The sequence below is a fragment of the Aphelocoma coerulescens genome, chromosome 17 (assembly GCF_041296385.1).
Source record: "Aphelocoma coerulescens isolate FSJ_1873_10779 chromosome 17, UR_Acoe_1.0, whole genome shotgun sequence".
Classification (NCBI taxonomy): Eukaryota; Metazoa; Chordata; class Aves; order Passeriformes; family Corvidae; genus Aphelocoma; species Aphelocoma coerulescens.
This window is the reverse complement of record NC_091030.1, coordinates 6904330-6921098: the sequence shown is the minus strand read 5'-3', so window position 1 is coordinate 6921098 and position 16769 is coordinate 6904330. Positions and strand designations below refer to the sequence as shown.

Below are 16769 nucleotides of genomic sequence, written 5' to 3'. Positions count from 1 at the left end.
ACCTCTGTAGAACCCAGCTTTACAGGGGCAATTAAAGAACAGTTTGGAGACCACCAAATGTCTTTGGGAACCCTTAACTTTCTCCAGGCTGTTACTGATTTTAACTGGGTAAACAATTATGGATGTTCAAGAGGAGTTATTTTTCCATGGAGGAAATCATGCACTGAAGGCAAGTGAGTAACAAATTCCTTGATCCAAGTTCTAATGTGGGCTGTGCCTGTTAGATCTGCAGCTGGGAAAGGCAAACTGTCCAGGGTAATGCAAGGAGAAAGGAGGAGTATGGAAAATCTGCAGAGTCTGTGCAAAATGAGCTGTCCCTCCTCCCTGGATGCTGCTTTTGGAAAGGGAGAAGAAGAAAAAGGAGAAGGAGAAAAAGGAGAAGGAGAAAAAGAAGAAGGAAAGATTTGGAGGTTTGAGAGCTGGGGTGGGAACCCAACCACAGCCATGGATGAAACAAAAGGGAAAGCACAAAGCAAAACCCAGGCTGAAAAATGAACAGTGATGGAAAGGTCTGGGGTGAGAGGAGCTCTAAAGAGGAGCTTGCCCCAGTATCTCGTGTGACTCTCACAATCTGTTTAACAGCGATCGGTCATGTTCTCTCGCTGCCATCGCCGCAGCAGCAGCTCTGAGCTGACAGGCAGTGGGGATAAATGATTACTGACATATGCTAATCGGGCACTCTTAGACAGGACGTTGCAGGAATACATCAAGGTGGTGTAAAATGCATTTCTTGGGCAAAACTCCCCCAACTTGTGCAAGCAAATTACCTTCAGGAAGTCACAAGGCTTCTCCGCTGTTTTAAACTGTGGTTAGAAATCAACAGCGTGGTAAAAAAAAATAACCCCATCAGAAGAAGGGCTGGGGTGGAGAGCTGAGAGATCTCTGCAGTGGTATCTATCAATGCCAAATACGATTTTGGCCATGTACACTCCCTGCAGGGTTTCAGTGCTTTCACTTTCTGGTGTCTCCATTCCACTGGCCCAGCTCTTTTCCCTTCTTTCCTAAAATCCCCCCTAGCTCTTCACTTGAAGTTTCCCTATAATTTATACCATAAACAAAGTTAATGGAATTCTAACAAGTATCCCAGAGCACAGCAGGTTGCACAGATGAATTCAGGGAGATGTTTAGATCCCATCACTAGAACAACAAATCTTCACCTTGGCTCTTATTTGGATCAATTAAAGGAAGTGTCATGCACACCTATAATCTGGCCAGACCCTTTGGTTTGTCTCAGGTGAATATTGTCAATCAGGTAGTTCAGAGAGGTATCAGGAGTGCAGGCTTTCTGGAAACCTCTAATTCTGGGGTGGAAAAACTTCTTGAAACATCTGGTGTGGTTTGAAATCAGTTATGGTGAGAGCTGATGAAATGGCAGGGTACCAAAATGCAGGTGTGACTGCTTGTGCAGGGCACTTGTAGAGCAAAGGCCACCCCTGCACTAACAAGATACAAAATGATGCTTCTCATCTCATAAAGCTCATGAAAGTGCATGTAAGTTAAATATATTATTATCTGGGCAACTGCTGTCTCTCTTCCAGGGCTTATGGCTGGCAAAAAATAGCCCACCCTGATGTTCAAAAGGGGCTGATGGTTGAACACACTTGGGACCATTTTAAGGTCTGGGTCATGGGGAGCTTTGAGTTAAGAGCCTCATTCATTGTGTGCTAAGGATGTTACTGAGGCATGTGGGCAAGGTTAGAGTGTCCCTGAGCTCACTCAAGTGCTTGTAGAGGCCTAGAAGAGCTGACTTCAGATGTGGGATGGGGTGGGGGGGGGTCCATACCTTCTCGAAGCGTTGTGGGTGCCAGAAGGACTCCTCCTTCACGGGCAGCGGGTGCGTGCGCAGGAACGTGGTGCGATTTCCACGCACGTCACTGATCTGCAACCAAAGAGAAACAAGAGTGGGCTCAAACAGCTGCACTTCACTTATCTGCAACCAAAGGTGAACAAGAGTGGGCTCAAACAGCTGCAGAGCCACGCACATCAGCTCAGTGTCACACAATGCAGTGACACTGGGATGGATGAGGCCAAAAGTCGCTTTGGGCTGATGATCACAAGTGCCTGATCTGGGGAGTTTTCCATGTCCATGAAGCCAATACTGGTAGTTAGAATATGCTGATGAGAGAAACACGAGCTGCTGTCAGCTCTCAGTGTCTGCTTTATAGAGCATCCCACTGAGGTGACTGCTGCCCACTGGAAGCCCTGTGCCCTGAGCTACAGCAGTGGCTCATGCCTAACTGGGATGACCATAGTGGGGTTTCCTGGCTGGCTGGTGTGTGTTGCTCTCCTGATTAATTGCAGCTCACAGTGCTTGATGGTTCCAGCACAAGCCAGGTACCTGGTGAATGTTTTGGCCACTTGATGAAGCCCTGGGAACCTGTCTGCTCTGTGGTCTAGGATACAGGTTTGTGTTGCTCAACTCAGTAACTGGTGGCTGCAGGCTTTGGGAGCCTGATGGAGGCAACTTAGTGATTAAAAACATCAGTCTTTAATAGATAAAGTAGGGATGCACTTTCCAACATCCCAGGCTCGTGTATTCATAAAATAGCTGCTAATTAAGCACACTGTATTCCTGCATTTCAACTATAAAGTACAGTTTGTGATGGCAGTAAGCCCATTGAAGTTGGTCATTACCATATTAGCCTGACTCTTCTTTGAGCTATTAACTAATAAAAGTCATTGGCTGCTTTTAAATGGTGTTACAATGTTGGTGTGTTTAACAGCACAGCCTTACCCTGTGACAACTGCTGTGAGTGCTGGCATCAACCACGCCAGGCTCAGGGCTGGGGCTGTCCTTTCAGCATTTGTTGGCTCTTAACTTGTTGTGGCCACTGTCACAGGTAACCTGAGCAGAGCTGATGTTCAAAGGACAGCCTGTGGGGCTCCTGGCAGGGGGCTGCTCATCTTTGTTAGGCTTCATCAGCCTTTTAGTAGTCAGGGGGGATGTTTTCCCAGCTGAGAGCCCTTCCTAGGGTTGGGAGAGACCCACATATCCATCCATCAAGGGGTAGGACAGCGGGGGGTTGTGCCCAGAAGTGCTGTGCACAGCAGGGGAAAGCATTGCTGGAGTATTCCCACCTTTTTCTTTACCACGTGCTGGACTACTGTCCGGGCCCTCTGGCTCTCCATCCACAATTCCTTGTATCTGTGTTGCATGAGGTCAAAAAAGGGAGTGGAAGGACTGGAAAACATTGAAAAGACAGCGATATAATCCTTATAATATTTACCCCCTCGTGCCTGGTTCATCTCTCTGCTACTGGAAAGTGACTGGTGAGAAGGTGAATAAAGCCTGGCACTGGGAAAGGCTTTCTCCTCCTCAAGAACCCTCAAACTCACGTTCATTTGCAGTTAACACACCACAGCTCTCACACACCTGTGGTAACCTGTGCCAGGGCATTCCCCAGAACTGGAACAATTTCTCTTTTTGCACAACCTTTTGCAGGGCAGGTTTCAGCAGCTCTGTCTGAGCCCTGGTGTGCTGGAAGGACCACGGGACACCACAGGTTGCAGCTGAACTTTGGGCTGTGCTCAGGAGAGCACTTCCCAGCTGGTCCCCAATGGAGCAGCTCTGGCTGGATTCCATCCAGGGGAAGAGCCACTGGGTGCCAAGTGTGTTTTGCTAAAATAAGACTGCTTTTGCTATTAAAATCTCTCTGATGTGGTGCACCAAAGGCTGCAAATACGCAGTGATGGATAGGGTGAGAGGAGTTAAGTGCTATCCTAAGCAGTCTGAATAGGGCTAAAAATGGACCCAATGCAGATGGTCAGGTGTCTGCAGCAGAAAGGGGAGCTGAAATGCTGAGCCCTGGTCTGGTGCCTCAGCTGCACAGACCAGGTGTATTTGCCCCTTGAAAGAGGATGCCAGGGAGCAAGGAGGAGACAGAAGTAGAGAGGAGCTGCACATGACCTGGTTCTAGAAAAAGAGTAAAAAGGCAGTTGCTTGTTGGCCAGTGTCCCATTCAGCTGCTCTGAGCTGGTGTTAACCTGACCAGCTTGTGGCAAAGCTGCAGCCTGAAATCTTTGAGCCTTGCTCCTTGCAAGTGAGGATACTTCATCAGCCACCATGGGAGGCAGACCTGGCACTGGCAGGGACAACAAATCAGTAATTCCTGTGGTTCTGCTGCTATTCCTTCCTCCCAGAAGCAAACATCTGAAGGTGATGAAGGACTTCAAGCTCAAGTTTTATTGGTCCTCGTCCTTGCACACCTTGCTGAGGAGGGATTTTTCCCATCTTGCCAGCAGCTGATGACTGTGGAGCTCTCACCTCTAGCTCTGCTCCCACCTGTAGCCTGCAGAGCCTTCAGCTGCAGCTCTCATAACAGAGTCAGTGCTTTCCCTGCCTGTCCAGACCAGCTGCAGGACACTGGGACTTGGGGTAGCTGCTGGGCTGCTTCTGGGCCACCAGCTCCACCTGTTCCTGCAAAGAGCCCAGTGCCACAGAGTGAGCTGGTGTTTTGTGGTTTATGGCAGGACTGGGTCCAGAATTGACAGCTGCCAGCTTTTAGCAGCCTGGAGAATCCTTGATGATCACGGAGGGTGCCAGCACTGTGTATGCAAATAGTAACTCTTCTGTTTCTTGTTCCTTCACCCCCGTGGTGACTTTTATTACTTAATTATTGCACACCACATGCTTCAAAACAGCCTAATCTATGGTCGTGTTTTCTAATGATACTGGATGTGCAATCCAGCAATATACATCCCAAGGGGACATTCATATCAGAGGAGACATCCTTCTGCAGGCCTCCTGTTTCATAGATCACATGCTGCAGGGCTTTTCAAGCCTTTACTTACAAATCAGCTCTGCTGCTCCAGACTGTTATCTGGAGACACCCGGTGCCAAAGGCAACACTGACATTTACCCTCTGTCCCTTCTTTCCCCTCGTTCCCTTCCAGTTTGGCAGTTCATGCTGATCAGAGCTGGGCAATATATTTAAAAGGTTAAAAGATGTGGCAAACGTGTGGTCAAGTGTGTTATTATCTGTGTGGGTCTCCATTCTTGTAGTGGGGTGTAAAGTGCTTGGTGGTGGTGAGCATTGCTTGTTTGCTCCTGTCCCTTTGCTCTCCAAGGCACGAGCTTTCCTGGTGTGCAGGAATAGCAGGGATGGATGCAGGAAAGCACTGAGCCTTTGTGTGTAGCCTTTGATTATTGATTTCTTTTTTTTTTTTTTTTTTTTTTTTGGAAGTTGAATGTGTTTTCACATCTCTATGGAGGTGACTTTTACCATCTCCAGTGGACCAGCCAGTTGGTGACTGATTAGTCCACAGCTGGCTTGTAAGTAAATGCTTGAAAGGACACATTTGGGTTGATGCTCTTCAGAGATCCTTCCCTGCCGTGTGATTAATCACATTTAAGTCCTGATCCAGCAAAGTATAGAATCATGCCTGGAATGATGCACGCATGAACTGCCTCTCTCAAATCAGTGGGAATGGCTCGTGTGCTCGGTTATCCATGTAAGCCCTGGTGGCGCTGGAGGATGTGAGGCTTCATCTGGCTTTTCCTCCTTTGAGAGAAACACTGAAAAAGTGGGGAAGAGCAGGGGATATCAGGTAACACCTCTTTAAGGTTACTGGAGAGATCTCAGCGAGGCGGCTTTTCCTTTGTAGGTCAAAGCCTGATCTCAGCAGAGTGGACGGGGAGTTTGGCCCCGATATCGGTGCTGCTTGGCAGTGTGACAGCTCTAAGTTGCAGCTGGCCTTTGGGAAAATGTCCTTTTGCCTTAGTGTTACTTAAGGACGGGGATCAATGGCTTGTGTGTTCCCTTTCCTTTTGTCACCCTGCCCAGATGTCGCTCCTGAACAGGGAGGGTTTTGCCGTTGCTGTCTGCGGATGCTGCGGGGAGAGCAGGGGAAGCATCCACTGGAAATGCTTATTGCACATTAAACCCCATCTCATTCAGAGTAACTCAGATCTCCTTGTTTTGGCACAAGCACCCTGCCACAGAAGGGAAAGGCAAAGAAGTTCTGATAGGATGTAACAAATTATTTATAGTTGTAGGGAAAAAAAATACTCATCTGCTTCCTTTTATAGTCAAATAGTTGGAGCCACTTTTAATGCTGACATTTCCTAAATATTTTAAAATTTATCTGTGCACATTTTCAAAACTATTATCCCTGAAACAGTTCCTGTCTCTTTAATAGAATCTCTCTAATTTACTTTCAAGAGTCAGGGTACAGACCTATTTTCAACTGAAATGACAAGCACCTGCTAACTTGGTTATAGGATGTGGAATTCTAGTCTGCCAGACATCTCCTAGAAAAGAACCTGCAGCCTCCTAATAGGCTATTTTACTGTGAAAACAGTGTTTAAAAGTATAATAAAGTATTAACAATATTAAAATAAAACAGTGTAGGCCTTAAATGAGCTACAAACTAGTTAAATCTATTCTATTCAATATGAGCCTTCAGTGCTTTGCAGCTGATACCTCAGAGCTGGGATTTATCTAAAATGAAGGCACCAGGGACATGCAAGAGAAATGGTAATTATAATTTGCAAACATTAGGCTGACACTTTTTTTGTGTATGTGTGTATAAATCCTGACAGCTGTGATTTGTGCCAATGCCAAATAGTGCTCTACCGTGCTGGGAAGGGCTCACTTTCTGGCAGGCCATCCTCAGAGCAGCAGCTCATTAAAACTTTGGAGAAGGAGAAGTTGCCGAAAACAGGAAGGCGTCAGAACCATCTGAGGGATTTTTGGTACACGCTTGTTGAAAGGTGTTTGAGAAGAGAGCCTTGGGTCTGACAAACTGGAATTTTAGTACGCCTTCCCGTTCACAGTGGGGCAAAATAATTGGTCATCAGTGACTACTAATTTGGTTTAGTAGCCAGAGGCATTTTTTTTCTTCCCAGAAAATCAATGACAGTGCCGAGGTCTGTTCAACGTGATTCAGCTCAAGACGGGTCCTCATTTAGCTCTTGATGCTTCTTCCACTGGAGACAGCTATTTTGTTAAAATGAAATTAAAATCTATCTATAATACTCAGCTCAGGGAGCCGCACCCGTCAATGCCATGCTGCTCTTGAGGTTTCAAGGTTGTCAGTCTCCCCTCAAACTTCTTTTCAAAGGTTTATCTATCAGCTGCAAAATAAGGTACTTCGCAAAAGTGGATAGAAAGGACTTTGCTCAGGAAGGGGGTTTACACCAGCTTGAAAGGTGCAATCAATTTGATTGCTAAGTTGTGTTGTGAAAGGGTAAAAACTTGTGAGTGCTTTTTTTTTCCTTGTATAAATCAAAAGCATGTAAATATTTTAGTGCAAAGCGCAGCCCATGGGGTTTGTGTGTGGCTCTGCAGCCAGGGCAGTGCTTTTCCTGCTGCTGCTCAGGACGGGCTGGGGCTGGGAGTGGAGCAGGGAGCAGAGGACACGCACAGGCATCGGCTCCCCGGCGGCTGCGCAGCTCTTGGGGCTGTGCCCAGAACTCTGCTCCCATTCCAGTGGCAGCTTACAGGCAGCAGGATCTGGCCCTGCACTGGTGCTTATGCAACAGATCAGTCACAGAATGGGATTTGTCTACGGTTGGGACATTAAAATTGTATTGCTGCACCACTGCTTACGCTGAAACTTTAACCCCTTCTTGAAAGGTTGATGAGGTTTCAGGGGGGTTTGGTCCTTGCTGGTGTCCTTCCATCTAAGATGTGCTTTTGTTGCACAGTCAGGGTCTGTCTTTGGGGCCTTCAGTCCACAGGGGAAACAGCTACAGGGGCACTACCTTTGTATTCCTTTCTTTTTCACTTCATGCTGGGAAGGATTTGTGCTGTGATAGAAGCGTCCTTACAGAATCTCCCCATGGCTTGTGGTCAGGCCACCAGCTCAGGTTGGTTTCTTACAGAAACATGAGGGTTGGAAAAGACCTCCAAGATCAAGTCCAACCAGTTTTTTACTGGGGAACAGTTTGGTCTGCAGCATCTCTGGAGCGTGGGGCTCCTTGGGGCAGCTACCACAGGTATTAACTTCAGTAAATAAAGCACAAGCTGGGGTCTGTGATTCTGTTTGGGGCCGTGGGGGTACCCCCAATGTAGGCAGCAGTGAGACATTAGTGCTCAGGTCCCTCTGTCCTGAAAGGGGGCTGAGAGCACAGGAAAATTCTGATTACAGCTCCCTTGTAGTGCTGTATGGCCTCCCTTCCTCCCTCGTTACTGATGGGCTGCAGGTAGCAATCTATCTCCCATTAATTTGTCTCTGTGTAACCCAGCAGGAAGCTGGGGTATGATTACAGCTCTGGCCCTTGAGCGAGAGCCGGCACGGCCCCGGCATCCCCCTGCAAACTGCCGGGCTCTGCCTCGCCTTAATTGTTCCCCTTTGGCCCGTGGACCTGTCTCTTCTAACAAGGGCTGCGAGGAGGGCCGAGGTAATTGAAGCACTTAACCAACTCCCCAGCACTGCCTCCTGCAGCTAATTAGGAAAGAGGGCCGCTGGGCTCTTCATTATTTCTTTTAATTGTTTGTGGGTTTTGCATAACAGTGAATGGCAGAAGAGGGATGTGCAGTTAGTGGTGAATTCTTGACTTTGAAATTTGTATAAAAGGTCACTTACAATTTGTTAAGGCTTTCACAAGGGTGAATTCAATTAGCAGCTCGAAGTCCCTGCACGCGTGTGTGGGTGTGTTTGTGAGGAGAGGGACACACGGCAAAACAAGCTGGATGTGAGTCCAAAGGCTCTTCATTTTCCTAAGAAGCTTGTGGACTATACAGTAAAGTTATAGGCCCCTTACAGCTTTATGGTTCTCTAAATAGGTCCTGGCAGTAAACCCATGGAGAGGCCCGAAAGATCATCTTTAAATGATCTCCACTTGTCCTCGCTTTCCATTAACCATTGAAGAAAATAACAAGAGAAAAATTGGTAGAAAACACTCAGGGACCAATTTTTTTTGCAGTCTTTGGGCTGGCAAAACTCTCAGTTGCAATAGTGGGTCTTCCACCTGCGTGGTGGCTGCGGGATCTGTGCCTCCAAAGCACTGATTACTCGGAATTTCTGAAGCTTCTTTACAATCCTCGTAATTTGGGTGAGGAAATAACAATATAAATTATTTCACTGCAGGCAGCCAATGAGGCAGTGGCTTCTAAGTGTCAGAGGATCTGTTATTTTGCTCAGAGGGCTCATATGTATAGAACAGTAAAAAGAATAAAATCCATTGTAAACATGCACTTTAAAAGATTTATCAGATGCTCATAGCTGTACTTAGGAGTACACATGGTTACAAGAGCACCAATTTGCTTTACTATTCCCTCCCAGGCCGAGTGAGATGTTTGCTTGCACTGGTCCTAAAAGCACATATGGAAACATGTGTCTTGCAGTGAAGACACCAAGCTAGCTCTTATCCATTAAATAACTGGCTTGACAAGCTGGAATTTGTGTGCTAGCATTGATTTTAGGGTTGGAGATGCCCTTTGGCTGACTTAATTGAAGATTATTTAGGTTTGTCTTCAGCACATTTGTCTTGTGCTATCTGCTATTATCCTCTGAGAAACTCAGGTGGGATGTGGTTGTGGGACAGAGCTGTTCTGCCTGGAGGTCCAGATCTATGGCTGAGAGTGAACAATGCTCAGTCTGCAGCCATCAACAAATGCAAAACATCCCAACGAGTGAAAAACCAAGAAAAAAAACCTCCAATGCTGAGCAAAAGAAATCAAAGCACAAGGTCTTTCCCTTGACCTCCATCCCATGCTTGAATCTCTCTGGCTGGGTGGGAACATGACTTTGTTTGAAAGGAAAAGATGTTGATGAGGGCTTAAAAGCTTTCTCTTCACAGAAAGGATTCTGTGGTTATTTCCCCCGACCCAGGTTTCCATTGCACAGGCTGAAAAAGTTGGCAAAGAAAAAGGTCCACTTGTGGCCAGAAATAGTTCTAGGTGGTAAAATTTTTTAAGAATTTTTTCAGCTGACTGTAATTGATGGAGCTAAACCCACAGACAACAGCCAGTCTGTGTGAGAGTAAATTACTTCCCTATTCAGTGTAAACTAGTTGGTAATAAGGGATCTAAATCTGTCCTTCAGATCTTTTTTTTTCCCAGCTCTGTGGCTGATGTGCAGGACCTGAACCTTATGCCAAACCATGACTTGGCTGTTTATTTTCTCTTAAGCTGTCAGCCTGAAGTAGTCAGAAACTCTTACAGCAAGCAAATAACCACTCTGGAGGGGAATCAGTACCTTTGTGGTGCACTCAGGATGTTTTGAAGGCTGTAACAAGTCCTTCTGCCCAAGCAGCTGCCGCAGCCGCTGGGCACGACGCAGGCGGACGGGGCTGGGAGCTCTGTGGTAGTGATGCGACCACCTACCCAGCCTGGAACATTTCCAGGAGAAGAAAACTACTCTTGAAATAGAAAGTCTTATCTTAGCAATGTGAGAATGGTGGCAGAGACACAGAGTGCCTTTCACTGTGGAATTGGATAGGATATGTAATTATCCGATCTGATGGGAGTCCTGTATTTTTTAACTTGCCTGCGTTTTTCTGTTGCCATGAGCCTGACAGTGATTCCAGTCACTGTATTACATTTTTACAATCTGTTTTGTCAGTCCTCAGTGGGTTTTTTTCTCTGTATAAAACTTTTGTTTGCCCTAATCTTTAGGATTCTGGTGGCTTTACACTCTCTTTGGCTTCCAGTGATCATGGGTCAGATGCACACTTGCTGTAATATTCAATTTTATTGCCTGTCCATCTTTTCCTGGTGGGTTCTTTCCAGGAACACCCTCTGCTCTCCAACATTATTTCTTTGACATCTTTGCAGCTGGTCTACATCTAGATTAGCTTTCTTTCCACAGCCATATATTAACGACCTGAAATGTTCTTTAAGTATCTCAAAAATAAACCTATCAGTGGAAATACCTCAGCACCTCTTGAGCAGCTTCCTAAACTTTGTTCTGGCTGTGTGCAAACAGCACAGACACTTTGGGTGAAAAGGCCACTTGCTAAGCAGTACATGAGCATTGATATCTCTCTTCTCAGGGAAGGGGAAAGACTGGGACAATTGCAAATGATACCAATTAAAGAGGAGGTATTGGATAACTGATGCCCTTGGCCAAGTGTAACAATTTGAAGAAGAGAGATTGCAGTGACCAAACGCTTTGGAGAGGTGAGTTTGCTGCAGGAACATGATGAAAACAGCTGCCAAAGGATTAAGAGCTGTTTTAGAGAATGGGAGGTGAAATGGAGGCAGGAGATGAAGACAGAAGGAAAATGGGATGTGAAATTCAGGAAAGGGACAGTCGAAGCGAAGGCAGACGGTGGGGGGGACCCGGCAGGAGCCATGGGGATGACAGAGTGCCAGGGAAATCCTGCCAGCACACCCAAGGTCAGCCCAACCTCCAGGCCAACTGCCAAGTGCATGGCAGCCCGTGGGAGGCAGGGTTATGGCCATGCAGGGTTTGGAGCAGGTACAGGTGCAGAATGGCAGAGGATGGCACGTCTGTGCAGTCCTTGTGTCCAGGAATAGGCTCTGGGATGAAGCAGGCAGAATTAGGACACTCACCAAGAGGTGACTGGAAGCTTTTCTCTCCGAGCAGCCCTGGCAGTGCTGGGCAGTGTGTCCATGCTGAGGGTGCACTCTGCCCTGCTCACTCTTGGGGAGAGAACTGGTGCTTGGGGTACCAGCTGTGTGCTGGAGTGTTCTGGCTTCAAACTCCTTGTGTGACCTTGCACAGATCAATAGCATCTAAAATCTAGCTGTAGACAGCATCCACATCTTTGTGTTTACTTCTAGTTCCAAAAATGATCCTTTAATGTTGCCTAATTTCAGTGCACAGTGAAATTCAATCAGAAGAGGTGGTCAGGAGGGTAAATGTGGGTCTGGACATCTCTTGGGGTTTCCAAATGCACTTTGAATAGCAGGCTGGAGTGACACCAGTGAAGAAGATCCTGGAGGACTTCACAGACCCTCTGTGCCTTTAGGTCTCCAGTATTATCAAACCCCAGCCCACTCAGTGCCCTCCAGCCTTTGCCTTGTAAAACAAGGTCATTTTGCAGAGTATGGGGGCTGGATACACCTGCCAGCAGCACTGTGCTGTGGGGCTACTTTGAATGAAAAGACCTGGGAGGATGGCAACCCTCAGCAGCTCTGTCCTGTGTCATGCACAGGGCATGTGGATGGTGTTTAGCTCCTGGAGGGGATTGTCAAAGACAGGCATTTTCCTTGGAAGATGCGCCTGTGGAGTTGTGTGTGGTGGGATGAGGGCTGGGGCAGGTGAAGCTGAGCCTGTGTGCTGTTAGCCCAGCATGTGCACACAGTAGATGTGTCCTCTCCTGCAAAGTGTGGTTGCACAAGGCAGCTCTTGTAGAGAGCTGGAGCATGAACTGGGGGAGCCTGGCTGGAGGATGCCCCACGGGAGAGGCTGGGAGCCCACCACATCCTCGTTACTGCTGACCTTGGCACGAGCACTGCCTGCTGATGGATCGGCTCCGGAGCTGGACAAGCCCCTGGGGAACCACTGCATTATCTATTATGTCCCATCAGTGCCTCCCCTGACCCCTCCCAGCTCTGAATGCCACAGGCATCAGGGAAGGAATAAATCTCTGTCTGGTACTGAGAGAGAGAAGGGAGCGAGAGCAGGAAAAAGGAGAGATGAAAAATGTCCTTTTTATGACTCTCACAACAAAGCTGGCCACATGATTCGTAGCAAACATTACTCTGGGAAAAGGGAGGGAGAGAATGGGGTGGGGAATCAGCAAAAAGCAGCGCTGCTTCTCTCCCCTGGAAGGTGCCCGGGGGGAATTGTAGAGGGGTATGGGTGACCTTTGAAGGTAAATATCCCAGGAAAAGAAAGGAAAGAGACCTCAAAGCTTCAGAAAGCTCGATGCAGTGTCTGAGGCTGCCTGGTGAAATGCTCCACACACCGTGAGCAGAAAGCAGAGGCACAAGTGATCTAAGTTAGAGCAGCAGCAGGGCCAGGCAGATATTAACAAGGCACTGATAGCAACCTCAGCTTTTGTGCTTGTTTCTATTTGGGATGATCCAGGAGAGCCCCAGCCTCTGAGCCTGGGGAGAACTCCTGATCCTGGTGTCTCCAGGAGACAGAAGCCTTTAGCAGCACAGCCCAGGGCCTGAGGAGGGGCTGGAGATGAGTTGCCAGGACTCTAGAAGCCCCTTGCCCCTTACCCACTGCCCACAGCCATGGTCCTGTGACAGCTGCTGAGTTATTTGGTTTCCCAGGGAAGCAGCCCAGCCCCAAGGCTGTGGGCTGGCACCAGCTGCAATTCCCACAGTGTGGGATTCCCAGGGCTGTGGGTACAGACTGAGCAGGATCTGCACTGAGGTTCTGGGCTGTCCCAGAGCACCCCATCATCAGGCAGTGTGTTTCCAGCTGCTTCCAGTGCCATGGGAAAGCACCTTTGCTCTCTGGCCTCCTCAGCCACACTGTCTGTGCTGGGGGATGACAGGCAGGCGCTGTTCTTGCTGAAAAACTTCACTGTGCCTGAGATGTTGATCAGATCTGTTATTTCTAAAAGACATGGAGTGCTTGGAGTCATGGAAAAAGACTGTTTGCCACTGTTTTCTTCTGCCCCTAGACAAGCATGTGCCTTACTTGGGAGCAGCTTCCCAGGCAGCAGCACGATATCAAACAGGGCTTAGAGTCCAAAACCAACTTAAATCCACTGACAACCAGGTCATTTTTAGGAAAATAGGTCTTGCTGTGACCAGGGACCAGCTTGTCCCAGGAATGCTCACCAAAGCTGGTCTCTTTAACTTGCCAGTCATGGAAAAGTGTGTTAAACTCCCACTTTTACCGAAATGGCTGTAACGACTCCTTGATAATCCCAATAATTCGGTTTTATCTATAATGTGCTTTTAAAGTAAAGGGATAAATACAATCAGTCTGCATAAAAGGTAGCTATTAAGGAGCAGGCAAGTTGTACCATAATAACTTTCAATTAAAAGCCCTTTCTCACTACTTCTGCTGTTGTGGGGTCTGCAGATTTTCCTTAAAACTTTTGAAGCATGCCTGGGCTTCTTACAGGCAGCCGTTTAACCTCCGTTTATGAAGAAATAAAGCAAAATTGATGTTGATTTTGGTCTACATTGGGGGATACTTTTGCAACATAAAAGCCCTTTTGCCTGCAATTTGCAGAGCAGCCCTGTCACATCGGTGAGGGCTGATACTGATAAAGATAAAGCTTTATAGCTGGGGCATTTGCAGCTAACAGCAAGCTAATGCTACATTTTCATTTTGATGCAATTAATGTTAATGTCTGCTACGAAAATTGTCATTAAATACCATTTTAAAATCCATTCAATTTGCATATGCAAAGCCCATTTACTATCATGTAAAATACACAGTGCTGTTCATCATGTCTTTTCTCTAGAATTTGTAGCTGTTATTTTGCTGGTAGTGATTATTATCTCGCTCTTAAAATGAAACCTAATGCCTGGTCCAGACGTGCACAGAGCAAGAAACCCCCCTGGGCTCCAGCAGTAGCAGGACTTTCAGAGGCTTTGAGCACCGGTTTGTGCTGGAGTTGCACTGGCAGTGAGAAGTTTCTTTGCCTCTATCCTGCTCTACTACCAATTTCTGCCCAATGCAGGGTGATGAACTAAGTGGGAGAGGATAGGATAAAGAACTTGAACTGTTCTTTAACTCCACCAGAGTATTTCTACCAGTGGAGAGAGGTAGAAATGCTGTTGCTCTGATTTTCTGACCCTGGGATGCTGATCTTCTGGCTGACAGCTCTTTATATTGCTTTAGATTAAAGGGTTGGCATTGAAGATATTTTTAAGAGGTTTCAAGCCCTTAATGCCACAGGTGAAATGAGGCTGTGTCGTGGCACATATGTTAGATTCAGGTCATTGATTATCTGACAGAAGTGTCATCAGACACGGATGTGATGCTGTGACATCCAGATTCAGGACACTTCTGCTTTGGGGACCGTGGTAGCTGAGACTGGGGAGAGATGTAGGTGTGAGAGAGTAGGTGTGAGGGAAGGAAGGGATAATTTCATTCTGAGGAGGGCCCAAATCTTCCCCCTTACCGTGCTGGCCTGCCAAAAGTCATGCCTGGAGGTATCTTGCAACCATATCTGAGTATCCGCTCATCTTTGCAGCGAATGTCCTTGAACTTGTAGTACAGAGCAAACTCACGGGCTGTGGTGCAGCCTTCATCCACAGCCATGCGGCCCATGGTGACAAAGTCTCGGGGCAGGACCCTTATATGAGGCTTGGCCTTCACTGTGTCCCAGTGGCCTATGGCTGGAGATGGAAGGAAATAGGAGAGAAAAAGATGAGGTATCATGGTTAACTCCTGTTTGGGAAAGCAGATTGATGTGTGTGCACCCTGCATGGGGGTCTTGTGTGGCTAAGGTCCATTTTGTCGTGGCTTCACTGTGCAGTGAACTTCATACCCTGTCCCACTGCATCCCTAATCCCATCTGAATTGGATGTCTTCTCGCCCTCCACCCTGGCTTGCTCAGGACGTCTGATTTCCTGAGAGCACAAAGCAGGAGCCCTGACAAAGTTACAACAGTGGCCAGGTGCATCACCCTTTGCAGGTGCACCCTCCCTGCCTGGGCTCTGTGTGAGCCTCTGAAAGTTTCCAATGTGACAGAGAAACATCACTGGTCACCAAGCAGTTGGGGTGATATTAATGAAAGTGGGTAAATGTTGGAGTTCTGCACTTTCAGCTTGACGAGAAGTATTGAAGAGCCCTGGGAAGGAGATGAGAGTTGCTACTGGCATTAGAACTTTGTTGCAGGTCCGTGTTTTAGGGGCAGTGTCCTACCTTCAGGGACTCCTCCATCTCTCTTGTGCAAGTACATCCCATAGGTAAAATCAGGGCCTGGCAGGGAGTAGCAGTTTCTCATGGGCTTCCCCACTTCTGGCTGCAGAAAAGGGAAAAGGGAAGCATATAGAGAATTAACAGAGAAGCATAAAGACCTTTTCTGATAAGAAAAATCCCCTGAAAACAGAAGTTTGTAGCAGAACACAGCCACAAGTACCAGGAGTGGCCACTTGGCAAGGGTTTGAATCGCACTGCACAAGTGAGTGCCACAGTTCAAAAAGGAGCTGAAGCCTAAAGGATGCTGAATTTCACACAAGTTTGTATTTGAGTTATAAAGAGACCTAGCCTTGCTGGAAATAGGGATCCTGACTCAATAGGTATGGACTTGAACTCTTCTTGTTTGGTTAATCTCTCCTTTGGTGGGGATGCCCAGCTGTGGTATCTGCTGGGGAGACTGCAGCTAGTCTTAACTTTGAGTTATTTCATTTCCAAGTTGTGCATCCTCCTAGAAAACTGACATAAACTTCCCCAGGCACAATCACATGGCTGCTCCTGCCTGGGAATAATCAAGACACAAGGCATGCTGCAGGAGGAGGATAAGGGGGCTGAAGAAGGGAGAGCAGAGCCTGGAGTTTATAGCACAGAAGAGAACTAGAGCTCAGTAACTTCATTTCTATTTAGTTTTCAAATGAACTCTTCCCTAGCTCATGTGTGTCCCAGCCTGGTGGTGTCTGTGGGATTAACTGACCTCTCCTCACCCCTTTGTCTCCTCCCTCCCATCTCCATGGTGAAGTCACTGCAGGATGTGTGTCTTGGAACCTCACTGCTGCTTGAAAGGGAGGCAGCGGAGGAGTGAAGGGGAGGGAGCCTGGCACTTGGGGCTGTTCGTTCCTGCCAGGGAAAGCTGGAACAGAGTCAGGCAACAAGTCCCCAGGAGCCCTGAGGGCAAGGTGTGGGTGCTTTGGGACTGGTTATTTTCCATGGGAAGGGTGTTAGAGGAGCTGGGATATTATAGGTCTTGTTGGGAGAATGAAAGTACTGAAATACCATTCTGGTGCTCCTCATGGGCG

The 16769-nt window shown here is 47.4% G+C and overlaps 1 protein-coding gene and 1 long non-coding RNA gene across 3 annotated transcripts in view; one reads left to right on the top strand and one right to left on the bottom strand.

The window, feature by feature from the left end:
• Nucleotides 1–16769, bottom strand: part of CFAP77 (cilia and flagella associated protein 77) — a 57067-nt gene that overhangs the window by 8176 nt on the left and 32122 nt on the right. The window contains exons 2-5 of the mRNA XM_069031743.1: nucleotides 15700–15799; nucleotides 14954–15170; nucleotides 3079–3181; nucleotides 1784–1879 (exon numbers count right to left, since the gene is read on the bottom strand). Of these exons, the coding sequence (XP_068887844.1) occupies nucleotides 1784–1879; nucleotides 3079–3181; nucleotides 14954–15170; nucleotides 15700–15799 (516 nt within the window). The remainder of the gene's footprint in view (nucleotides 1–1783; nucleotides 1880–3078; nucleotides 3182–14953; nucleotides 15171–15699; nucleotides 15800–16769) is intronic.
• The window catches only part of LOC138119649 (uncharacterized), a 44063-nt gene that overhangs the window by 9356 nt on the left and 17938 nt on the right, over nucleotides 1–16769 (top strand). The window lies entirely within an intron of this gene.